Source organism: Nipponia nippon, unplaced genomic scaffold, assembly GCF_047370975.1.
Source record: "Nipponia nippon isolate SJK-2023a ecotype South Korea unplaced genomic scaffold, ASM4737097v1 scaffold_31, whole genome shotgun sequence".
In the NCBI taxonomy this organism is placed as follows: domain Eukaryota; kingdom Metazoa; phylum Chordata; class Aves; order Pelecaniformes; family Threskiornithidae; genus Nipponia; species Nipponia nippon.
The window spans coordinates 4,031,318-4,057,007 of NW_028262349.1; the positions used below are offsets into that span (position 1 = coordinate 4,031,318).

Consider the following 25,690-nt stretch of genomic DNA (forward strand, 5'->3'; position numbering starts at 1 on the left):
CTAACCTCAGCACTGCTTCCAGATGAGCAACTGAAACTTTTTTCTGGCTGACCTTATCAAAACCTTGTGTTTTCTTTTCCTTTTCTTTTTTTTTTTTAACGTGATTTTGCCAGAATTGGCATGTCTTTGAGCCAACCCAATTGGAAGCGCCTTTACAAGAAGGGGGCAAAGATGATTATTTCTGTGGCTAAACCAGCCCAGACGTACGCAGGCAATGACCCAGGTCCTGGGAAGGTCTCAAATCATTAGTTTGCATAAATATAGTTTTGCAGCAGATGAAAATGAAAGAAATGGGGCTGTTTGCAGGTGTGCGTGGAGATTTCTGCAGGAAACTGGAAAATAAAGCCAGTGCCATCCTTTGGCCCTCTCTGCTCTCCCAAAAGAAAAGCCAAATTCCCCTTTTCCTTGGCCATCCCCATCCCCAGGTTGGGGACATAACATCACTCTGCCATCGCTTACCCATAGGCAGCAGTGAAAGACGATAACCAGAGCGAAATCAATATAATCCTCCTTTTATTTTCACTTTGTCAGGAGTATGTAACAGCATCACACCCGAGTTTATGTTTGTTTAAAAAAAATAATATCATACTGCATTTTTTTCCCCAACGTTCAGAATAAATGGTAAAAATGTAATAAATGTAAACTGCACTTGGCACCATTTGGATCAATAAATAAAATTTAAAAAAAAAAAGAGAGAGAGAAAGAACGCATTACGTAGATGGCACACTATGGTATCTAAATAAATAACATAAGTTACTTCGAATAAATAGAGAGTATCTAAAATATAGATGCATTGCATCAATTTCTGCAGATGGTCGGTCAGACCCGACAATACCAGAAGGGAAATGGGTTGATCCGGACGGTGCCGAGCAGAGCTGCGGGCTGGACCGCGTGCTCCCACCCTGCTCCCACCAACGGTGGTGAAACAAGTCTCCTTTTTTTCCTTTTTTTTCCTTTTTTTTTTTTCTTTTTCCCTCCTCTTGGGCCTCAAGTTTGAGGCTACGCCTTGTTTAACCAAGAACAAAAACATGTGGTAGCCCTATTTATGAAGGGAAGAAGGCTGAGGTTTTGAATACCACCGAAAAATAATTTGTCTTGATAAATTGGGAAAGTGATTTCTTCCCAGCAAGTTTCTGGACCTGTTTAAATAAGGAACGCTCCCTTTGCCAGTGCCTCCATCGAGTGGAAACAATGATGTTAGACCCATTTTCCCCCTCACAGATACCAAATCGGGACTAAGACCATGTCAGCAAATGGGATCCCAACCGATGCGAGTGACGGGTGGATCCAAGCCAGAGCTGGAGCCACGGCGCTTCGGCCGCCTCCGGCACCGGCCAGCATTACACAAACACAGGCGCGTACGTATATAGATCTGTATAGTAAAACACAATGAAATGTCCCATAATTCATTGTCGGAGAGCCGGAATAACATAACACTCATATTTTGCGCTGTCACAACCACCAGAATAGGTTTAAACATCTCCTCGTGTTTCCAAACCTCCTGATTTTTCAAACACTGTGAAACGCCCTCATCTCCTGGGGAGCGATGCCGCTGCAAAGAGCGAAGCTGCAGCAACAGACAGGCGAGCTGCAAGAAAACCCAACCTCAAAACACCCCCCCCCCCCCAGATGTTGCACGCTGTTTATTATTATTAACAATAAATAATGCATGGGATGATGAGGAAGGAGCCAGATGAGATTTTGCTGTAGCTTTGAGTAGGGAATTTTCCATCCTTTTTTGCCCTTTCTGCATTGTAGACATTCTTCCGGACAGCTCCAGCTCCTATTACAGCAGAGAGGGCTGTAGAAATGGAAAGCATTAGGGAAATATCAGCCTTTCTATTGGAACCACATTTCCATGCCCAGGCGGCAGCGAAGCGGCGCAGGACGGCACGGGCCGAGCAACGCTCCTGAAGCGGAGCCGAAGGAGCTTCATGCAGAAGACGGGCCCTGAGTGAGATGCATGGAAGAAGACATGCAAGCAAAAGCCATCCTTTGGCTACGGCCGCAATGCCCCAGCTAACCCCGAGACCTGGTCAGGGAGTTTTGCGGTTGCAAATCCCAGCTGCAACCCAGCTGCACCGCCCCCCCAAAAAAAAAGCTAAAGAAAGAGAAAAAAAGGATCCATTGGAGCTATTCATGTTGGTTTGTAACGCACGCATTACAGCAGGGGTTTTTCACCCAGCACAACTGTTTTTTGGGGGGTTGCAAGCTTGATTTGCACTGTGCATGGGTGCACCTGGGGGAGTTTTGCAGCTGGAAGGTGCGAGAGCGGGTCCGGGGTGCCCGAGCACCCTCCGCCTGCTCCCGAGCCCCCTCGCCTCCCTGCTGCTCCCAGCAAGACCCTGGCAAGAGGAGGGTCCCCTTGGGCCGGGAGAGCTGTCAGCCTGCTCACGCGCTCCGCTTGGGCCCCTGCAAATCAAGGCACCCAAAATCCCTAGATATTGCAAAAAAATTTCCCAAACCAGGGTGCAAACAGCTACTTGGGGAAATGCAACAGCTCCGACACCTCCCAGCCACCTCCTTGGGCTCAGGATAACACAAGCGGAGGCAACTCCGGGAAGCCCTGCTGCAAATCCTCATCCTACAGTGCCTGGTCCTGCACTGCTTCTGCAACACCTTACCTTGCTTTATTGCTCTAGTGCTTTTTTTTTTTTTTTTTTTACTGGAGGCTTCTGCAACGAAACTAATTTTAGTTTTATAGTAGTGAGGACTGGAAAGCGCCCAAGCCCTTGAGAGTGTAGTTATTATTATTAGATTTGGGTGCGTGTTTTGGTTTTTTTTTAAAGTCAAGAGCGAGCCGCTTCTCTGCCGTGAGCACAGTGCAGATCACGCTGACGGCTGCCCATCTGCTGTCCCCATCCTGCTCCCACTGCGCTTCCCCTGGCTGCTTATTTTGGGTCATCTTTTTCATTTCCATCCAAAGCCAATGGTGCAAACTCTCTCGCGCAGTGCTGCAGCACCTCGCAAGGCTGTTTTGGGAGCTCCATGCACCTGCAGTGTGGCTCGAGTTTGTCTGGTCTCAGCAGCGTTTGCATCCCCGGCGTGCAGGTTCGCCGGCCCTTGCCGGCTCGCCAGCGTGCGCAATGCCCCACGGATGGGATTCGCACCCCGCACCCACGGCTGCCTTCTCCCTTTCCCAACAGTGAGGGGAAAACTCTGTTACAGAGTGCAGGCTGCTTTCCCGGGGACGCCGGGTGCGCGGCCAGCCCTGCTGAAGGATGGTGTTTATATTGCTTCACTACATCCTGGCTCTGCTCAGCCAAGAGTGGTGTTCGGATGAAAAGCAAGGAAAAAAACCACCAGCCTGGCCCTTTGCAGAGGTCGGGAGTGCTGCCGGTCACCCATGGGAGATGCAGGGGGGAGAGCTGTCTCCCATCCCAAACTGAGCTGTCCCGTCCCGGGGGATGCTGACCTGCTCCCCAGAATCCTGCAGCAGCATCCCTCGGCTACTGTGGCCACCTATACAAGCACTCCTCTTCATCGCTACCCCGCTGGGATGGAGGTGCATGGGATTTTTCCCCCCAGTTAGCTGGACCGAGGAGCTGGGACGCCGTTGCGATCGGTGGGCAGCAAGCAGAGCATTTTCCCTCGCGTTGGTTAATGCCCAGGACATGACACCAATATTCTCCTTCTGTTTATGATTTGCTTTTTCTGGGAAGAGGGCCAAGGGGAGAAAACCCATCAATCCCAGGCAACAAATATAGCCTGCCCAGAGAATGCAAAAGTCTGCGGTCTCATTTATTTCTCCGCAGAGTAAACAAGAGTGACACTGCTGTAAATGTGAACCAGAGCCAAACCCCAGGCCTGAGTCCCCTCTCCCGCATGATTCAAGCCCCGCCAAGGCGATGGGCAATACTCACGTGCCATGGCCGGGAGAGCCGGTCCGGCTTTCGGGGGACTCTGAACCGTGGATGCTCCTGCCCGCGCTGCAAACCCGGCGGAGAGCAGCGAGCACCACGGCTTCGCTGGTGGCTTCGTGAGGCTCTGTCACCTCCCTGGCGGTGGCAGTCTCCAGCCCAGCTGCCCGCAGGGCGGGGACAGGAGGTTAATCCAGTTACTTCAGATTATCGCGAGTTTGAAGAAGAAAAGCCCGGGGCCGTGGGGAGCAAGGCGACGGCAAAGGGGGCACAAGCGGGCGCAGGGAGCGGAGCCAGAGCCTTTCCCCCAAGCGCAAACCACTGTTGGTGCATCTTTGCTCCCAAACACAGGGATTTTGGGTGCCGAATGGCCCCTGGCAGGGCAGGGAGCCCAGCACGGCGGTCGTGAAACCCTGCAAAACCCTCGCACAGGGCGGCTACAGACCGCAGGGCTCAGCCTGTGTCCTGGGGCAGCACGGGGCACCTGCAGCCGTCTAACACACCCCGCACCTGTAATGCTCCCCATAACACACACCGTGCATGCAGCACACCCTGTAACACACACCGTACGTGCAGCACACCCTGTCCAGTACCACACACCACCGGCACCACGCCATATGCAGCAACACCCACACAACTCCCCCGTGCACAAACATGCCGCCTGTGCAATGCACTGGCATGTGCAGCACACCCAACACGTAACTCCCGGTGCGTGCAGCACACCCCACACCCATCACCTCTGCTGCGTGTTGCACACCCTCTGCAGGGGACACCTGCTTTGCAACACCCTCCCTGCCGGTAACACAACCTATACATGTGACACATAACGCACCCCGTGCACGCCATGCACCCCGAGTGTAGAATATGACCTGTGCATGTTGCACACCCACTGTCACCCTCTGGGGGGGCTGACAGGGACCCCTGGGCCACCCCCGGCGGGGACAACAGCCGCAAGCAGCTGTCACCGCTCCAACAACCGCAGCCTCCACTGGCACCGACAGCCACGTCTCTAGTCCTGTGCAGCGAGCAGGACGGTAACACCGAGGGACGCACCAGCAGCTCAGTCTCTCCTCCTCCAGCCAGAGGTCTGGGGCCTGTCCCTCTCTCCCCGCCGCAGTCCCCGGTCCCTCTGCCTGGTGGCCAGCGGGGTTTCGGGGCTGGGGCATGGCCTCTCCCGCCCGCTCCTCCTGGGGGGGGGCCCCGGCCCTTCACACGCAGCCGCACTCCTTGGCCGAGAGCTCGTTGACGGTGTAGTAGCGGTTGTAGGTGTCCAGGAAGGAGACGTCGTCGTCGTAGGCCAGCGGCCGGCAGCAGGGCCGAGCCCGGACCTTCTCCTTCTTGATCTTCCTCCTGCTCCTCATGCTCTTTAGCGAGAGGTCGTAGCTCCGGACGGCCGCCTCGCAGGTGCCGCTGCAGTAGCGGAAAAGCACCGTCTCGTCCGACTCGTAGCCCAGGCCCAGCTCGCTGACGCTCACCTCCAGCTCCTTCAGGGCGCAGGGTTTGTGGCGAGCGCGGGCGCGCTTCCTGCGGCTGCCCGCCCGGGGGAAGAGGGGCAGCTCGTGGCCGCCCGAGTTCATGGCCTGGCTGTAGCGCTCCACCAGCGCGGAGATCAGCTGCCGGATCTCCCCCTCCGTGTAGCTCTCCAACAAGCTGCTGTCTGCAACAGAAGGGGCGGACGTTAGCGGGTGTCCCCCAGGGTGGTGAACGTTCCCCGGAGCGGGTGGTGGTCCCCTGGGGTAGGTGGATGGAGGTCCCTTGGGGTGGGTGGATGTCCCCCAGGATGAAGGTCCCCTGGGGCTGGGGGCTGTCCTCCAGCTTGGAGGTCCCCCATGCCAGGTGGATGTCCCCCAGGATGGAGGTCCCCCAGGGTGGTGGCCGTTCCCCAGTACTGGCTCCCGGCTCCCTTTGTGCTCAGTAGCAATTGCAAAAATTGCAAAATTCAGCCCTGCAGCCCAACAACGTGTGGCCAAACTGCAGCATCTCCCAGAAGCCGTCTTTGAGATGTGCACAAGGGGTCCGAAGGCTTGAAAACCCGAACCCCAAGAGCAGAGATCCCTGTGGCCTTGGGAGCCCCAGGGTGGGCGCAGAGGGGGGGCTGTGGCTGAGCCAGCCCCGGCCCACGAGGGCAGGAAGGCGGCAGGGTGAAAAGCCCCCAAACCCCTCCCTCCCCTTTCCCTCTTCTGCCTTATTTTCTTTCTTGATCCCTACCAGCTCTCCCCTGCCTGGACCTGTCCCAAGCAGCCCCTTCCACTGCACAACATCAAGTGCATGCCTAAAAGTCAACTATTTAGGGGGAAAAAACCCAACCCACAATTAACTCCTGCCATGCTCATGATTTCCAGATGGCTGCAGCCGGGAAACGGGGCAGCCGTGCTTCCCCGGCATTGCCAGACGCTGGCACCACGGCTGGGATATCAAAAGGATGAAGTGCCTGCAAAGAGCATCTCGGCAGGAATTAAAGATGCCAGTGCTGCTCCTTGGTGGCATCACCCTGATGTGCAAAAAAAAAAGAAGTGGAAAAACCACCTGATCCTGACCAAGAGATGATGCTGCAGCAAAGCCACAATAGGATTGGAGAGAAACATCAATAAATTTAATATTTGCACTATTTCCCTATGGCCTGGGTGGAAGGGCTGCCCCACAAGACCCCTAGGCCAGCAGCCCAGATGCAAACTGTCCCCGACCGCCGCTGGCAACGTCCAAGTCATTTTGTCCCAACCCTAAAGCCGGGATTAGTCCAGCTCAGCGCTGGGGGAGGCACAGGAAAGACGGAGGCAAACGTAATTTGACAGCTTGTCATCGATTTCCAAATTTCAACCCAAAATGAAGTTCTTCTGGTTTGGAATCAAAACAAACATGCTGGAGATTTTCAGCACACTGCCAGCGCGAAGGGGCGAGCGGCGCTGCGGGGGAAGCCGCTGCTTCCCCGCAGACCAGAGCCATTCCCCCGTGTTTTCAGCTCCTGTTTGACATTCTGCATTTGTAAAAATAGTGCAGAAATAATAAAAAAAATTAAAAGAAAAGCCATTTGGAGCTAAAAAAGCAGCTGCTTTGCATTAAGATGAGCTGTTTGCATTCGGTTTCTCTAAGTGGAGAGCTGACGTGCTTGCACCAAGGTCTGGTGCCCAGCGGCTGCATTTTTGCAGGACCCTCCCGCTCGCTGCCCCGAGCCCTCCCCGCTGCGCCCCAAGCTCCTCTTTAAACACTCATAAAGGCGATGCACAGAAGCAAGAGCGTGGCAGGGAAAGCAAACGGGCAGTAAACCCTCCGGGCTGCGTCGGGCTTTGCTTGCGAGCCAAAAGCGTGCCCCGCTGGGGTTCTGGGGCTGGATCCTGCAGGTGCGGGAGGGACGGTGGCCCCGGGGCAGAGGCGCAGCAGCTTACACTGGGAGAGCAGCGAGCTGTGGTGTTGTAGGGCCCGTGGGGATCTCCGCGGAGCCGCCGGCAGCGAGGAGGAGGATGCCCGTGAGGAAGACGGCGAGGAAGGCAAGGGGCTGTATTTCCGGCTTCCGTTGAACATGTCTCTACAAACTAAAATGGATAACATGGAACTGAGGAGCATCGATGCAATGGCTGCAAACTTCCATACCTTCATCTTAGAGCAAGTCAGAACATTGAAACTCTGCAAAACAGGCAAAACAAATATCCTTATTACGTGGCCTTTGCCCGTGGCCCCCTCTTCCCTCCCCCCATCCCCGCGGCTTGGGCTGGCTGAGCATCTCCCACGGGACCACCAGCATCCCCTTGGCTCCATCTCATCCCCTGCACCCTCCCGAGACTGGTCCAGTCTATTTCTCTCTTTCCCAATAGGGAAACTGAGGCACAGAGATGTGGTGCAGCCCAGGGCTGCGCTGCAAAGGGGAAATTGGCCACGGTGGGCGAGGGTGGCTTGGGGCTGGTGGTGGCAATGGGGACAAGGCGGTGTCCTCAGCCAATCCATCCCTGACAGCATGCAGCCTGACCGGGCAGGTGGATATCCACCTCCCCTTGCTCCGGCCAGGTTTCCTTGCACTGGGAGCCAATATCGCAGTGGGCAGCTGCGACTAAAGGATGGGCAAACTCATGCCACACCAGCCTGTGACACCCCTTTGCCCAGCACGTCCCCTCCTTGGGACGTGGCGAGCAGCAGAAGGAGCCCCCGGCTCCATCGTCCTCCCCCTCCCTCGCAGAGCCCCGGCATGGTTTGATGCCCCCGTCCTTCGGCGAGGTGCACGGAGCACCATGAGTCCGCTCCCGCCATCCTCTCACCCAGATGCTCGACTGGAGCCCAGATCCCTCCCCGCCGGCGCACTGACACGGCAGCTCCATCAAAACCAGCCAAAATCATGAAAACCTCAGGAAAAAATGACCAGGGCGGCTGAACCGTCCCAGCACGGCTGCAAGGCTTGCGATGGGACCGGGCACCTCGGCCGTGCAGATCAGCCAGGGTTGCAGCCCAGCAGTTTCTCAAAGCATAAAAAAAAACCCTGCTGGCATTTCTCTCGCAGGCGAGCCAGGCCCTTACCTTACGCCATTCAATTTTCTCCATCCAAAGCAGATTGGATCTGGTGGGATTTTACAACTGACCCTGCAGCCGGGCAGGGCAGTGGGGAATCGGGTCCATGCTCCCATCAATGGGCTGTCAGCCATTAAATCCCCATCAAAGACAGGCTCTGGAAAGCAGCATGGACTTGCAGCCGCCTCCTGGCCCCTTCTTTTATTTCAGCTCCCTGCAAACTCCAAACATTTCTCCTTTTTAAATAAATTTTCCACGGGGGAAAAAAGAAGAAAAAAAGGAGAGAAGGAAAAAAAACCACCAACCCCAGTTTAGCAATATTTGCCAAATAGAATTTACCGGGGGAAAAAAGTGTTTATTTTAAAATGGAATTTGACAGGTTCGCTTTTACTGTTATTGTAGAAAACAACAAGAAGGGCTGTGAATGCTGCCTCATCGCCAGCAACCCTTTATTTTACAGGATGCAGATAATTGCACATTAACTAACAGTAATTATATGCCCTGTAGGTTACAAGATAATTGTAGAACCCAGCCAGAGTCTAAATATTTTCAACTGGGCTATAAACAATGCCAAGCTAGAAAAAGAATAGTTTCGCCATATAAGGAGGTAAGATCATGAAATCCCGCCGGGGTACAAAGCAGCGGAGCTGGCCGAGACACCGCGCCGATAAGCACCGGCAGCAAAACGTGCGTCGGGTCGAGAGTTTGCAGCCGGATGGCGGGGAGCATCAGGAGCACCGGGAGGGGGACGGTGCCGTCCCCGTCTGCTGCCGCTCCTCTTCCCGCAGGGCCAAGGTCGAGCCGGTCTCCCTGTCCTGCAGGCACGGGGAGGGTGATGGAGGCCGCTGGGTGTGTTTGCATCTACATTCATCATCATAATTAAGTGCCTTAAGTTCAGATTTCTCCCCTGAGATAAGAGCAGGAGTGGGGAACGGGCACTGAAAATGCTCACTGGCATCAAACAGTTCCTAGCAAAGCAGCGGGGATTGGTGCTAAATGGTGAAGGACCAAGGAAATTGCAGTTCATTCCTGGACAGCTTGCAAAATTCGGGGAACGAAGGACTCATGAAGGAATAGCAGCCTCAGGTGAAGCAGACGGCACGGGTTTTGGAGGTGGGGAAGGGACCTCACTTGCGGTGACATGTTGGACAGCAGTGGTTGGCTGTCAGGGAGGACAAGCAGCTTTTGGCAGCTGATGTTTGGGCATTTTGGGAGGTGAATACTGCGGTGGACAACCAGCAATGGGGTCACACACGACCTAGAGCTCAGCCTTCATCATCGCCTCCCCAGCTGCTCCCAGGGGGCTCAGCCCCCTTCGCCCTGCGCCGGGGAGGAGAGGGCTGCGACGGAGCAAGGCTGCGACACTCGAGCCATCCACCTGAGGAAGGGCCTCTGGTTTATTGCAAGCCCATAAAATGTTAGGAGAGCGGTTTCAGCCTCGCTGCACATCCCGTAAAAAAGCCTCCTATTTCGGCAGCCAGTAATTTTGGCCCCCACCCACTCGCCGATGACCTTTCAAAAGACTAAAACCCCAGCTCCAATGTGCAAAACAATAAAAAAAAATATTATTCCAGGCTTTGCCTTCAGTTTCTCTTGCTCTAAAAAGCCACAGACCACACATGCCAACCTGCAGGGAAAGCTGAAGTTCAGGGTGGGGGGAAAGGAAAAACACACACACGCACACAGGAATCACAGCCATGACTCACCCAGGACGACGTTCGAGCTGTACCCTCCCGTCTTTCTGGTTTCCACGTATTTTAAATCCACTCCCAGCAACGATAAATCATCACAAGGGGTTTGACATGTGCTCCCCTGGACCCGCCGCTGCAGGCATCGCTGCGGGGCTCTCCCGCTGCTCTCTTTAGACACATCAGGTACAGTCCTGCTGGCTCAGCCCCATCCCGCATCCCCCATCCCCAAAACCTCCCCAGGTGCAGACCTGCCCGTGCCCTGGGATGCGCCAGGCACCCTGAGCTGCCCGGAGGTGGTGGTTTGCACACGAGTGTGCAAAGCATTTGCAAGGAGCTGAAATGGGTGCAGCTGGCAAGACACGACAACAGCTCCGGCCATGCTGAGCGGTGCCGGGCTCCCGCGAGGAAGGGGACCCATGGCCCAACCTCCACACCTCGAGTGTTTGCCAGCAATGCCGGGATGCTGTGAAAAAGTTGCCTATGGCTATTGCTCAGCATCTGGTGGGGCAAGCATTCATAGAATCACAGACACATAGAGTGGTTTGGGTTGGAAGAGACCTTTAAAGGCCATCTAGTCCAACCCCGCTGCCATGAGCAGGGACATCTTCAACCAGATCAGGTTGCTCAGAGCCCCATACAGCCTGACCTTGAATGTTTCCAGGGATGGGGCATCCACCACCTCTCTGGGCAACCTGTTCCCGTGTTTCACCACCCTCGTCATAAAAAATTTCGTCCTAATATCTAGTCTGAGTTTGAGTGTTGACGCGTCCAAGTCTTGCTCCTGCTGGCACAGCGAGCGTCCAGCAAGGAAACACCAGGGTCTTCCTAGACCACGCAGTGCTGGGCACGGCCGCTGCTGAGTCTTGCTGCTGCTGCTCTTTGCTCCGGTCTCATCGCAGCTACTCCACAATGCAAAGGTGCAGCCATCTCCCTGCGTCGCCAGCTCCGGGCTGGGCACGGCAGGATGGATAACCTGTGTCCCCAGGGCCGGGAGGCAGCCCTGCCACTCAGGGTACCCCGACTGTCCCCCAGACCTGGAAAATCACCCATTAAATCCACACTGGTGGCTCATCCCTCTTGCTCAAAGCACTTTTGTAAAAAGGAGAGTGTGTTGCATGGGTGGGGACAGGGTTTGGCTGCAATGCAGAGGTGGGTGGCCGAAATGCCGGGTCGGGGGGGACAAGGTTGCTCCAGCTTTGCCCCCCTTTTTCCAGAGGGGATGGAGGAACGCAGCAAACCCTGGGCTTTGGGGTGCCGCAGGAGCTGTAGGTGCAAAAACGTGGGTGTGAGGGTGTGCCAAGGGACTGATGGGGAGCGCAGGGGACAGGACAGCTCACAGAGAGGTGCAGTCTCACCCGAGAACGCCCAGTCCTCTCACAACCTCCTCTGCCAGCACAAAAATCCCTCTTTCCACAAGGCAAACAGGCAAGTACGGCTGTGCCGGGCACGCTGCTTGGCTCTTACCATGCGTCTCTGGTAGCCAAAACCCATGGAGCCATCACAGCTTTACGAGTCACCCTGCCACAGGCTGCGCCTGTGCATTCTCTCCAGCCCCAAAATCCATCCACCGAAGCCACACCACAGCCGGCCATGGGGCTGTGCCCTGGGTTTGCTGCAAGGGGGTTTTTGGGCTGAGCCCCAGCAGGGTCTGGGCGCTCGCAGCCACGTTACGTCCCAGGAAGGAACCCGGGGATCCTCCCCGGCGTGATGAAAAGCAAAGTTTGCGTTCAGCTTTTCCTCTGGAGAACAGCCCGAAAGCTCCCTATTTTCCTGCATTCTCCTGATAATCCATTAATGCGATCGCAACCGTCTAGCCATGCCGTGCCTGCTGCCAAGCGGGAAATTCAATCCTGCAGGAGAAGACCCTTCCCTGCCGGACAGCCCCAAAACCAGCCCCGTTTCGCAGGAGCCCACTCAAACCACTCCGACACGAAGCCTTTGCTCCGGCAGCCTCCTCCACCGTCACCTGCCCCGCTCTCATCCCCGCTGCAACCGGCTCCTGCCGAGGCTCACTGCTTTCCAGGCAGAGGAAAAACCACTCCGTGTCCTGAAGAATTGGAAATCTTAAGAAAAAACAACAAATAGCAGCACAGCCAACTCCCATCGCTTAGCCTGGAGGGAATGAGTTGATTATCTTGGCTTCCCCCGCCGCTGCAGATCCTTCCCAAAAACCCTCCATGAGCTCCTCACGCCTCTAATCTTTATTTTCGAAGAGGATCCAACAAATCCACCCCATGGCCCTAAGTAAACTTTTCCAAGGCTTGATTACCCTCACTGTTCAGCAAAAAAAGGAGTCAAATCAATCGAGCCACATTTCTATTTTTCTTCACTTCATCTCCCGAGTGCCGGCATTTCCGCTGCCTTTTCCTGCTAAATCAAAAAGCAGCAATCCCTTCCCGCAGATGCATCACCTTCGCTCACAAAACCAAAGCATTTGGGGTTTCTCAGACCTCCCTCGCTTTTCATGCTCTTGGTTTTTCTCATAGCAATTTTTTTTCTAAGCCATTTCCAATTTTTCAAGCAGACTTTGTTCCCGATATCCGCTGGCGACTTAAAGCCTCAGCTCCTGGAGTCGCGAGATGAGGGGGAAAAGCAGAGTTTTATTTTTTTTTAACCTAAATCCTCCTTTCTGGAGGGGGAAGGAAGAGACGCGAAAACTTTTACTCCCGATGCTTCAAAGCCCAGAAAGCAGAGAACCCAAAAGACATTATATCATAAGTGTGTCATAAATTTTCAGTCGATTCATGCTTCCGGGCATTGATTCATTATTTTCAAGCGCTCGGCCTCGGCCATGCCGCAAGAATGGATGAGGCCACAGAGTGGCCGAGGTTTTTTTGGCAACACGAAACACTTGGAAAGACGAAGGCCTTGACGGGACATCAGGGAGAACTTCCACCTGCCACACACTGTTTATTTTAGTGCCTTACATGGGAGCCAAGCTGCTTTGAAATCCCGGCTCCTCATGACTCACCCTGCAGGAATTAAACAATTTCCATCCAGGCTCATGGTGAAGCAGCTCCAGGAGCTGCCGAAAAGCGGCTCCTCCAGCAGCAGACTCCGGCTCAGTGCCTGGTCCCGCTCGGAGAACGGTCGGCCAGTCCTGGAGGGGACGGGTGTGGCGGACAGACTGCCTGGGCAGACTCCCCCAAAGTTATCGTAAGCTCCTGATGTGCTTTTTGGGGAACTGAACCCCGCCGAAGGGCATCGGTGTGTCTGACACCCCGAGCGGGGTGGATGCTGCACGGAGAGTACCAGAGCCTGCAGTGGGACGGCCAATGCTCCAGGGTCAAACCAGCCCCAAAATGGCAAAATTGGCCCCAAAATGGGAAGCGTTGAAAGGAAAAAAGCCCCAAACTCTGATCTGAGTTGAACTGTTGGATATTCCTGCTTTTTTGGCAGTAAGTGGGTGCATAAAGGAGGGGAAGAAAGACAATGTCCCCATCTCCAGCTCTGCTCCGGAAGCTGCTCCAGGGACATGGAGTGCCACCATCTTAGTGCAGACATCCCCTTGGCTGGGCACACAGGGCAGCAGCACCCGCGTCCTCGCTGGCGGCTCTCCCACCCCGGCACAGCCCCGTGCTTTGAATGCCAAAAGCAGTGACGGCCACGGCACATCCCGCAGCCCCGCAGTGCTGGCTCGTCCCTGCACTGCCTTCTTCCCCTCCCCAGCTCTCCCCGCTCCCCCGTAAGCAAAACCAGAGCCGAGCGCGGGACACATGGTTCTGCTTTGCCTAAGCGAAAACCAGCCCAACACGAAAAACTCCAAAGCTCTTCCCACAGCCCCAGCTTCCCTTGGTCCCCTCCCAAAGGGCTGACTGCAAATGAGCCAGACCCTTATCCCTGGGCTCCCCGCTGCAGCCCGGCCCCTCTGGGAAAGCCTTTTGGGGCGACTGCCAAAGCCTATCCTGGCTGCAGCCGCTTGGCATGGCCCTGGTGAGGAAATGGCAGCAATGGAGCTGGTCCTGGAACCCACGGGATGGCAAAGGGGGAGAAGGGGCCGTGGCCAGGTGGGGGGACCATCAGCATTCCCGGCGGCATGGGGAGCCCCTTGGCTGAACACGCCAACCAGCGGCAAGCTGTGCTGTTCCCACGCTGACATGACATTTACATTCGGGCTGAATTACGGCAGGTTTGGTTTACATCTCTCCAAACAGCTGGGCAAAAAAAAAAACAAACCCAACCCCATCATCATGATAAAAATAATAAGAAAAATAAGTCCTCACCAAGCCCGCGTGACACAGCTGAAGGGTTTGCGAGGGGCATGTGCGCCCCGCAGTGCTGCAGGCAATGCCGGGGGTGATGGCCACACTGCGCTCCAGGTTGTGGCTGGAGAAGGAAGATTTCATGGCCTTGCCATGGCTGGGATGCTGCATCTCAACATGAGCAGCAAGATTGGGGTGCAGCTCTCCAGCCTTGCTGAGCTAAGCCCGGGTAGTTGCCATCAAACGGAGCTGCCCCACCCTTGGCCCCATCTGTATTCCCACCATTCCCCTCATTTTGGACTTTGGGGAGCTAAACCAGCTCAAAGGCAGCCAGGCTGAGCACTGGAGATGGCACCAGGAGGTGGGAGGAATTGCAGGTACATTAACTCATCCGTGCCGTACACGCATCCTGCATCCCCAGGCACCTCCAGCGACGTGCCTCACCAAAGGGCATCTCCTCCCCGTGGGCCGTAGAGCCGGGAGCGAGCAGGCACAGGACCCCCACAGCCCCCGTGGCATGGCCAGAGCCCCGCACCAAGGAGGACATGCCCTGTCCCATGTCCCTTAGCCGGGGGAGCCCACGGCGCCCATGGAAACTGAGCAGATGCTGCCAGCGAGGGGGTTTGGGAGCTCTTCCAGGAAGGGATGGAGCACAGGGGAGGAAAAGCCCAATTTGTGCCATGGCCAAGGGGCACCTCGAAGTGCACGGTGGGGGACAGCACCCTCCCGCCCCAAGCCATGCCGGCTTGCACGGACAGAAGCCAAAATCACCGGGATGGAAAACCCAGTGCCAGTGCCCTGTGCAGCGCCTGGCACCGCTCCATACCAGTGCCCCCAAACCAGAAACCCCACGGCCATGACCCGCTCACCTTCCCCTGGCCCGCCCAGAGCAGAGCCAGCCCCACTCAGACCCATTTTGGGGCTAGACTCCTCCAAGGAGTCCTCGCGAGCCAGATGCCGGGATGGTGCCGGCTGATCTCGCCATCTCCCGTCCCTCCCGCGGGATTTCTGCTCTCACCGTCTGGTCCGTGCCCCGGCACGGCGTGGGGCTGCGGGGAGGCAGGCAGTCCCGCAGGATGCATCCGCACCCTGGGAGGAAGCGCTGGTGCCTTTGATTCCTTCCCCAGAGGTCCCACGCGGGTTTTCATGTCATTAATTAACAGGGGATACGCAGCGGGCGCCCGGTGGGGAGGAATCCCACTGCAGACGCGGACCTGAGTGTGGCGGCGCGGTGATTTCTGCCGCGGTGTCCTGCCAGGTCCCCCTCTTGGGGCTGGCTCAGCCCCGGCTGAGCTCGGCTGATCCCTGCGAGGGCAAATAAAGACGCTGCTTTCCCTCCAGCCTCGGCTGCCCTCATCTCCCACCCTGCCGATTCCGTCCTTGCCGCTCTCTCTGTCGCTCACCGGGACACAACGGAGGCAGATACGCAGCTGCAATATAAATCAGCATTAAAAAAAAAAAGCAGTTTAAATGCAGCATGACTCACTGCAGCGCTCACCCTGCCCGGCCAGCTCAGGGACACCTGGGTGGTGCCTGCACAGAGGTCCAGGGGCACCCGGCCAAGACTGGCACCCCAGCACTCCTCACCCCCCCAGTTCTGCAAAAAAAATCATTGAAAACATCACATTTTGGGGATCTCTATTCCTCTTCCTAGCTAAAAATCAGCCAAAGCCTTTAAAAATCCCAACTGGTTGGACGTGGGCAGTGTGGTCCCCAGCCCATGGTTTCCAGCACGTGGCGGTCCCCAGCCCGGTGGCTGCATGTCCCTGCTGACCCTGACGAGGTGCGACTGCTTCGCCAAGGTCGGCAAGGCTATAGCGACCCAAAAACCTTTATAAGCTGGTTCAGCTGGTTCTAAGCAGCAGCAAGAGCCACCCTTTATGTTAAGAGATGAGTAATTAGAGATAAAATTATGAGACAATGCTTCAGGAGCATATTGCTCAGTGTGTCAGCTGGAGCAGAGAGCGTGGCTCATGGTACGATGCGAAATAACGCCGTAACGGGGAACAAGGTGGGAATAAAAGCTGCAAAAAAACCCCCACTGATGCAGCCAAATCCCCGTGAAAATGGCCGTTTGGTGATGGGCAGGGAAAATAAAATATATAATTTGAAATCCCATCAAACCCAGGACGGTTTCTGTAACCTTGCAGGAAATCAGGGATAACTCCAGCCAAAAAAAAACCACAAGCAAGACCCCCCAGCGCCGGGCACTCCTGGGTGCTGGCGTGCCAGCAAACAGCAGCCTCATCCACCACCCAACACCATTTCTCCAGCCCAAGATTTCCCACTCACGCCGCAACCTGAAGGCTGAACATCAATTTTTTTTTTCCCGGAGTAACAAACCACCACCCCCCGCACTAAATAACCACGCGATGCCAAGAAGGGGCGGTTTGTCGGAGGAAACTAATTACTCTGGCTTGTTTGAACAATCCCAGTGCCTCGGGAAATAGGGTTAAAAGCTTAAGTTTTGGCAGCGAGATGGAGCCCAGGCCCCAGATGTGCTTTCCTATGGGCCGGTTTTGACACCGCTGGTATCTGTGAGCTTCCACGGCTGCGCTGGGGGCAAAATCTCCTTTTTTCCCAAGAAAAGAAAAGCCCTCGGTGGGATCCAGGAGGGAAAAACCCGGCAGAGGCAAGAGGGCAAGAGGGCTGCCATAAAAGCATCACCTCCTCGCACACAGCGGCTTTGGCCACTTTTGCCTTCCCTGTTTTGCAGGGCTTTCCTTCTTTGCGGATTTGGCCGGTGTCACGGCACACTCCAGCCCCCCCCAAATCCCTGGGGGGGTCACTGTGCTGCAGCGTGCCTCAGTTTCCCCTTTGCAAAAATGGCCCGGGAGCACAATGGCCCTTGAAGGACTCCATGTATTAATTCCCCATTTTTCCAGGGCACATGCATTTTTCCAGGGAGCAGAGTGGCCACCTCTGGCTTTTCCACATCTCTCTGGTGGGCTGGTGTGGTCCCTTCAGCTCCCACCTTAATAACTCCCGTTCTCATCCCCAGAGAAACAGATCCGGCACTAACTCAGCATCCCTGCAAGCAGGACAGGTTGAGCCAGAAATGAGCCGTGCCGGGGGCAGGATGGAGGAGTTACAGCCCTCAGGTCCCCTGTGAGGGATGAGCACCCATCTGCATCCCCCAACTGCATCCCCCAACTGCATCCCCCAACTGCATCCCCCAACAGCAGCCAGACCAAGAAGCGCAGGTGTTGCCGATGCTACCTCCAGCCCGGCAGTGGGAAACCCCCCGTATCTTCACTGCCCTTTTCCCTATATCTATTTCATTTCTTTTTGCACAGAAGGAGCTGGTTTGTCAAGGCGCCCGCCAGGGATTACAGCGCTTTGCTAAGGGCAGAGAGACCCGAGAGAGGTTTGCAAATCCAATTTGCACTAAACCCTTCCAGTGGGTTTTGGACGTTGCACAGACTAATATCCCATTAGCATTTACTGTCCGACTCCAGCGGCAACTGCCGACATATTGAACCACTTAGCGCTGCTCCAGAGCGAACAAATGAGAAATTCCTCCTGAGACAGCAACAGCAGTCGACTGGGAATGGAGATTTTGGGTGGAGGAAGTTCAAAACTGGGAGATGCTTGGGATAAAGAGGGCTGGAGATGATGGGAATAGCTGGAGGGTCTCCAAAAGGCAGCAGGTCAGAGACACCTGGACCTTTGCATGCAGGGATGCTGATACGGTGGTGCAGCATCACGCCAACGCAGACGGTCAAGTCCCCCAAGCTTTCCTGTCACTGTGGGGAAAACCCACTTGGGATGCCCTCAGGGACCGGAGGCTTTCTGCATGGAAAGCCACACAGCTTCCAAAAAAACCAAAATTTGCCTTCTGAGCCCTCTGATCACACCCAGGACATCGGTGTGTGGGAGAGCTGTGGTGACACTGCCCTTCCCCGCCTGGCTGCCATCTCCCAGAACTCCACTTCAGATCTGATCGAGCTTGTGGTTAAGAGATCAAGAGATCCGGAGCTTTTTTCCTGCCCCCAGCCAACGGTGTAGTGTGCTCTATGCTGCCATAAAACATTATTTGCAACCGGAGCGCAGCTGCCCAAATCCTGCCCGTGCTCCCGCAGAGGAGCTGCCGCCAGCAGCGAGGTGAGGGCAGGACGGCGGGGCAATGGGGGTGGGGACAATCTGCCCCTTTTCTGCCAGTTTTCTACCTTTCCCAGCCCAGATGCTGCCGTGGGACCCGCCAGCGCTGCCTGGAGCAACAGGAAATTAAAGAAAGCACTGCTGGAAGATAACGGCATGGCTGGAGGAAGAGCACCAGCGAGAAGATGGATTGCTGTGCATCTCCTCTCTTGCTGCCTGTGGGAGTGGAGCCAGAAGGCACAGCCAAGCCCTATAGCCCGCTGTTGTCCCCGTCCCAGCGGGGAGCCCCGAGCTGGTGTGCTGATGCCACATCTCCTCCGTCACCCATGGCTGGTGTAGCCCGTCCCACCGCAGCTCCTGTGCCTGCGCTTGGGGATGGAACAGATCAATTGTCCTCAGACCAGCTCTTGGAGACAGGCGGCGGGCCAGACCCCCTCTCCTCCCCATCAGTCCTCTGCTGGCGAGATCCTACTGCAAGCGATGCTTTGGCAGGGCACAGCCGGACATCACCGTCCCTATCATGCCTCCATGTCCTCCCTCCGCCTGTGCTCAGAGGGCTCGTGCCACCCAGATCCTGTCTGGATCCTTCCAGCCTCTCCTTCACCCCCTCCAAACGTGGGGCACTAAACGGGTGCGTCCCCCCTGCTTGGGGCAGCAGGGCGATGTCACCGGCACCCAGCCTGGCTTGGTGGAGCGTTGCTGCCAGCGGCCACCTCCCGCGTACTTCTGCCACGTGTGGCGGCTCTGCCGCTGGCGCCGTCTCTCCCAGATGGCTCCGTGGAGCTGCTAAGCCTCAAAAATGTGTTCTTAATAAGCCAGCACCGCTTAACGAAGACAGCAGCTGCCCTATTAAATCACAGGCGAGCTTTTCCTCGGGGACACCCTGGAGGGATGGGACTGGTGTCCCTGGGTGGGAAGCAGCACCTGCTTGAGGGGATGAAGGTGTTTTGGTTCGTACCCAAGGTTTTGGCTGGCTTTGGTCCCCCTGTGTTGCACAAGGACATGGCATACCTGCCTGTCGCGGGGAAGGCAGCAGAGAGCGAAAACCCCAGGGAAAACCAAAAAGGCTGCTCCAGCATCTTGCTGGGACCATCCCCTGCCCATTCCTCCCAGCACGGCTCTGCTGGCTGCAGTCCAGAGCTGCTCGGGGACCACGGCCACTTGGATGGACCCCACAGGGATTTGGGATTTTGGCTTGCAGCCCTGTGGTCAGTGGCTGACGCTGCTCTGCTCCAGGAGCGCAGCACAAGGCTGCCCAGGCCAGCAGGACTGGGGGCTCTGCCCTGTTTTATGGTGCCAAGAGGTCCTCGGCCACCAGCAGCCATCACCAAGTCCAACGGCCCCAGTGTTTTATAGGGGAGGGTCAGGGAGCAACAACAGCCGGCAATAAATACACCCCGTGCTCCCAGCCAGCCCCGTCAGAGCACAGCCAAAACCAACATTATTAAAGGCAAAAAAGCCACCACAAGCCATGCGGAAGCCCATGGCCTGGTCAGTGACACGAGCGCTCGGTGCTTTTGCAAACAGCTCTGCCATCGCAAACGAGACCCAGAGAAGGGAAAGATGGGGCAAAAGCAGTTCTCAGCCCCGGAACTCGACCAAAAGGCGTTTGTCCATGCTCGGCTGCCCCTGGAGCTGCCATGGCCTGAGGACAGCAAGGGTGGTGACCTGCCAGCCCTCCCCAGCCCCCAAGAGCCCCTGATGATGGCTGTTTGCTCTACCAATCCCCCAAATCCTGGCCTATTTCCTTGCTTTAAATGGGCTTCAAAAATTGGCATTCATTTGATTCCTTTGAGGACACGTTTTTCTCCCTGGGAAGGACCAGGGATGGGCTTATAACCACCTCACCCCTCTGCCATGGCCTGGAAAAAAACAGGCCAAAATGAAATCGAGGGGCTCCCTAAAGCCTGGAACCGCGTTACGGCAAACCCCGCAAGCCTGGACCCTGCTCACAAATTATCCCCTTGCTCAGCGCCGGGCATTGCCCAGGAGACCTCACGGATGGGATTTATTGCCCTGCCCCAAGCACCACACGGCCAGGTCCCTGTGCTGCAAAAAAGCTGCTGAAATAGGGAAAAATGCAACTCCTGCCTTGGATTATTGCAGCCTGGGAGTGATGCTAAAGGAGGAACTGCCCCTCCTGGGACATCTCCCGCTGCACCAGGGCTGTGCGGGGATGCCAGTGCCTCGGAGCACTGCCATCCCCCAGCGAGGGCCGGGCAGGGCTGCCCTGCCTCCCTGCCGGCAACCACCATCCATCCCCTTATACCCTTGGTTTGGACAAAGTTCAAAGGAAACCTTTGCTGCTGGAAAAAAAAAACAAAAAAGAAGCGGTTCCTTCAAAATCAAAACACTTCATGAAAACCAGCATTGATGTGACTGACATTTCTTATTAGGGGACTGACATGCTGGCGATGCGGCCTTTGAACAGCTGTGGAAGGAAACGCTTTTTTGTCGTCGTTCGAGCACAACGCAGTGGCAAATAGATTGTTTCAATTTAGCTCTTTGGATGTTGAGTTACAAAGTGAGCCCGTTTCGAGTTTCATGACAAAGAAGCAATGGGAACAAAACTGCTTGTGGCATTTCCCTTCCCAGGGCGATCGCAGAGGGGGTTGCTTCGTTCCTGTGCTCTTGGGATGCTCCTTCACATGAGAGCATCTCTGCACCACGCCCCACACAACCAGGAGGGAGCAAGTTTGGGTTTCTCTTCCTCTCCTCCAAGTTTAATGGGGAAATACTACTCCAAACTGGCCAAATCTCAGAAAAAGCTGGGTTGGGTGGGATTTCTCCAGTCCAACCAGCTAGTGGTGGAGTTGGAGCAGACAGCTCACCCTGACCCAGGGACTGGTCCGCCCCATGGCTGCATCGCTCTGGCAGCGCTCCGGGGATGCCAAGTGATCCCTGGCACAGTGGGAGCAGAGGGGCCGGCTGGTACCCGGGTCCTCACCCCCTCCCTACACACACCGAGCCCTGGGAGCCACCGGAGCGGGACCGCATGCTGCTGTCCCGGCCGGGCTTAGCAAGGGTCCTGGAAGCAGGACTGCGCACATGTGCTTTAGCTTAGACCAGCAATGAAATTGCCTGTGGCACCACGAGGAAAAAAACACCAGTAAAACACACACCAGTCCTGCGCCGCGCTACTGCGCCTCCTGCAATGGGCACCCACGCGGGGCCCCTGGACCCTCCCTCCTCTCGGCATCTCCCTCTCTGCCGAGGCTCAGCCCCGCTGGGTGCCGTGAGATGCTCTGTAGGAAGGGGCTGCCATCAACAGGTCGCTGACGGCTCTTCGTGACCCCCCCAAGCCCACCTGTGTGGGCACGGCGTGGCTCAGCGTGTCACAGGATGGGGCTCTCCTGGCTAGGAAGCTGCTGGCCCTGTGTGCTGAATGCCAGCGTACCAGGCACGTGCATGGCACGCTGTGCTGGGGACGGCCAAGGTGACGCCTGCTCTGGCCATGCTACCGGCTGGGCTGTGTTTAGAGCCACATGCGAGGTACCGCGACCTCAAAAAGTGGATACTGCAAATCTTAGATCCTCCCTTGCAGTCCCCCAAAGGTGGAAATCAACCTTAGAAGCATGCCCTGGAGCCCCCGAGCCTGGCACGGCCACAGGAGAGCAGCCCAAGGGCAGCCCTGGGAGAGGCGTTTCACTGGGCGAGTGGGGAGATGGCCGAGCGGAGAGCTGTGATTCACGTCTGCACCGTGGGAGGGCACCCAGTGCAGCCGCAGCCAGGCCTGCTCCAGCACCCAGCACCACCCAGCACCACCCAGCCATCCCTCCGCACCCGGGGGTGCCCACCTCCCAGGGAGAAGGGACACCAGAGCAGTGCCAGGACCCGCATGTCCCCCCTGGCTGTGTCACAGTGACTGGACCAGCCCGGGGGCTGGATGCCACGAGGCCTGGAAGATGCTGGGCTTTCCCCTTGCCCTTGCAAATCCTGTGGCCGTGCAGCCCAGGAGCCTGGCCCTGGTGCCGCATCCTGCTGCGAAGCAGCTGCAGTGGCACACAGCCTGCTTGCAAAGCGGGAGGGACAGCCCGGCATCCCCCGGGTGCCTGCAGCCGGCATCGGGATGCGCGGCATCTCCTCTGCTCCTTCCTCCAGGCAAGACACAAGCTGGACCAGGACTGAGCAAGCACTTTGAGATCCAGCGCTATATAAAAACTTGAGATGTAGAGAGGTAGGAAAGTCTCGTTTCTGCCCCCCCAGCCCAGGCCTGGACCTGCTGGGGACGGAGGCGCGGGACGAGCCCGCAGCCGGCTGATGGGCAGCTGCGTGCTGACACTGGGGCACTGCCACAGCCCCGAGCAAATCTCAGGCGCAGCATCGCTAGCACCGCTTTGCAACCCAGAGCCAGTGCCGCAGCGGGCAGACCTGGGTCTGAACCAGAGGCCCAGTTAAAACCAGCAGCTAAAAACCCAAAAACAAGTGCTTGAGGCTCCTAAAATCTTGCACAGAGACCCCCCCCTTCCCTGCTTGGTTTCTCTGCCTTCAGTCATGCAGCATCTCAGCTGCTCCCACCATTAAATCTAGGAGCACCCACAAACATGGGAGCCTGAATTTGGGATCCACAGATGATCCTGGCTTCAGACCTGGGACTTCAGCACACATCCACAACTCACACGCCGCTTCCGACAGCCGTCAGTCCCTTCTCCCGCTGCGATAGACCGTGCCCTCGACCCAGTGCCTAATTGTGGATTGGCTCCCGAAGCAACGATAGGATTTAAATCAGTGCTGGCCACAAGCTACCATATATGTGCAATAAAGACATCCGAGGTCTAGATTGTTTTTTTAAAGCCTTTGTACAGACCGCAGCAAGAGTGGGAAATTCCCTCCCTCGACGCCGGGCTGAAATTCGCCTCCCAGCCCCTGCAAAGCTCTGGATATGGTTACCACAGCTCGGCGGCGGCCGAAAGCTGGCGGCTGGAGCCGCGAGAAGGTGACGGGGTTGCAGATGCAGACAGAGCCCGGCCATAGATCCTTCCGTTTCTTAAACTAATATTTAGACAGGACGCATTTTCCCCCCCTCCTGCGAACAAACTGCACCCTGAGCCGTCTCTCGCCGTGTTTGTGTTTCTGCGTGGCGGGACGGTCTCCAAGTATGAAGCAAACTCCTTCGGCAGCCGCAAAGGCCGCCCCAGCACCGAGCGGGAGGTGGGCGACCGGGGGCCTGATCCTGGCTCTCCCCCCTCCTCGCATCCTCCCGGGAAGCCCGAAGGACCCGGTTCTGCCCCGTTTGCGGGGTGACAGCATCCGACCCCACCGGGCTGGCCCGGGGGAAAGGGGCTCAGCCGGGACCCGCGGAGCCGCCGGCCCCCGGCCCCGCACCGCCGGCCGAGGGCAGGATCCGGCCCGGGCGTGGGCAGGTGCTCGGGGCCGCCCGCGGGGCTTACCTGGACGCCGGGCCGGTGCGCAGCGCTCAGCGGCGGCTCCGTGGCGGGGCCGGGACACGCGTGGGGCCGGGGGCCGCCATGGGCGAGAGGCGGAGCGGCTCGGCGGGGCTGGGGTCCGGCACGGCTGGGCTCGGCTCGGCACGGCGCGGCTGGAGCTCGGCTCGGCTCGGCGGGGGGGCTCGGCCACCGCCTCCTCCCCGCGGCGGGGGGCGGGTTTGGAGCCGGCCGGTTCCCCCGCCCCGCCGCGCCCGGTCCCGCCTCCGCCCGGTCCCGGTCCCGTCCCAGCGCCCGCCCGGTGCCGCTGCCGCCCGGTGCCGCTGCCGCCCGCGCCCCGCAGCCACGCTCGTCCGCGGCTCCCCCGGAGGAGGCACCGGCCGCCTCTCGCAGCGGAGCCGACGGGGCCGGCCCGGCCCGGCCCCTCCCCGCCCCGCCCGGGTGCAGCCGCACCCCCCGCTCCTGCCCCGGACCCCCGGTGCGACTGGCCCGGACCCCCCGCTCCTGCCCCGGACCCCCGGTGCGACTGGCCCGGAACCCCGCTCCTGCCCCGGCCCCCCCGGTGCTGCCCCCCGCATCGCCCCGCTCGCCCAGTTCCCTGCCCCCGGATCCCCGCTCCTGCCCCGGACCCCCGGTGCGACCGGCCCGGCCCCCCCGGTGCTGCCCCCCGCATCGCCCCGCTCCCCCAGTTCCCTGCCCCCGGATCCCTGGGGCTGCCCCGGACCCCCGGTGCGACCGGCCCGGCCCCCCCGGTGCTGCCCCCCGCATCGCCCCGCTCCCCCAGTTCCCTGCCCCCGGATCCCTGGGGCTGCCCCGGGACCCGGTGCCCGAGCCCTGGCCCGCGGCGGGGCTGTGCGGGCGGGGGGCTTCGACCCGCCGGGAGGCACCGACCACGCAGGGCTCGCTGTGGGCAGCAACCAGCTCGGTCCCGGTGCCCAAATCTCCCCTTGCAGTGGTACCCAACGTGCCCGGCTGCAGGGCACATCCCTCCCCGCAGTGGTACCCAAAGCCCCTGGCCACAGGACGCATCGCTCCCCATAGCAGCACCCAAAGCCCCCGGCCACCGGATGCATCCCTCCCCATAGTGGTACCCAACGTGCCCGGCTGCAGGGCACATCCCTCCCCATAGCAGCACCCAAAGCCCCTGGCCACAGGACACATCCCTCCCCACAGTGGTACCCAAAGCCCCCGGCCGCAGGGCACATCCCTTTCCATAGTGGTACCCAACGCTCCCAGCCGCGGGACGCATCCCTTCCATGTTAACCGAGGGCATCATCTCAGTCACCTCTCCAAAGGTCTCAGCAGGGGCACGCTGTGGCTGTCAACGGCTCTGCGGCACAATAAACTCTAGCCCGGCACCAGGGCTTTTCCCATACCTGCTTTGCAGAGCGAGGACACGCTGAGAGCACGGCAGATCACCACTCAGGCATGGGACAGGCTGGAGATGGATGCGGAACACATGGAATGAGTTGTCCGGAGATGGGGGTGTTCTCGCGCTTCCTCTGTGAGAACCAAATCGTTAGGTTGGATTCGCCCACGTTGCACACGCGGTCCCCTCGCCCCGTGCCGGGTAACAGCCCGGCTCAGGCAGGGCAAAGCAATGAGCCTGGCTGCACGGCTCCACAGCTCCCAGCCTCTCGGGACGAGCCACCCGCTTCGCTGGAGATGCCTGAAGTCCTGAGGAAAAAAAGGGTGCATTCAGGTAAACTGAAACTTTGTGGTTTATGTCGGTCAAAGCTAAAAATCCCAGGAGCGCATCACATTCCCCAAAAGATTCTTATTAAATTACACTTTATCAGTTAAACACTAATGCTCTTCATGCGCAAAGTATTTTATTTTTCAGTTGCATCACTTTATCTCATCCCAAAGGTTTCTTTTCTCTGGCGACTTCTTGGTTTGCAGAAGAGAAAGAAGCAGTTTGGAGCAGCCCAGAGACGACGATCTTTCCCAGCTTTGGC

General features: G+C 57.6%; 1 protein-coding gene across 3 annotated transcripts; it reads right to left on the bottom strand.

Moving 5' to 3' along the window:
• Positions 1–496: 496 nt before the first annotated feature.
• LOC104018763 (neurturin) lies at positions 497–23,896 on the bottom strand. 3 transcript variants are annotated; one of them, XR_015707312.1, is made up of 4 exons: positions 23,739–23,896; positions 7,244–7,481; positions 3,864–5,517; positions 497–1,801 (listed from the first exon to the last, which is right to left on the bottom strand). XR_015707312.1 is itself a non-coding variant. In XM_087769294.1 (3 exons), the coding sequence occupies exons 2-3, from the start codon at positions 7,452–7,454 to the stop codon at positions 5,069–5,071; spliced, it is 660 nt and encodes a 219-aa protein (XP_087625420.1). In that variant the 5' UTR covers positions 7,455–7,481; positions 23,739–23,896; the 3' UTR covers positions 497–5,068. The 3 variants fall into 3 exon arrangements, 2 of the variants coding, with proteins under 2 accessions (XP_087625420.1, XP_087625422.1); XM_087769294.1 differs by having other exon boundaries at positions 497–5,517; XM_087769296.1 differs by lacking the exon at positions 23,739–23,896 and adding an exon at positions 14,269–14,366 and having other exon boundaries at positions 497–5,517.
• Between the last annotated feature and the right edge of the window lie 1,794 nt (positions 23,897–25,690).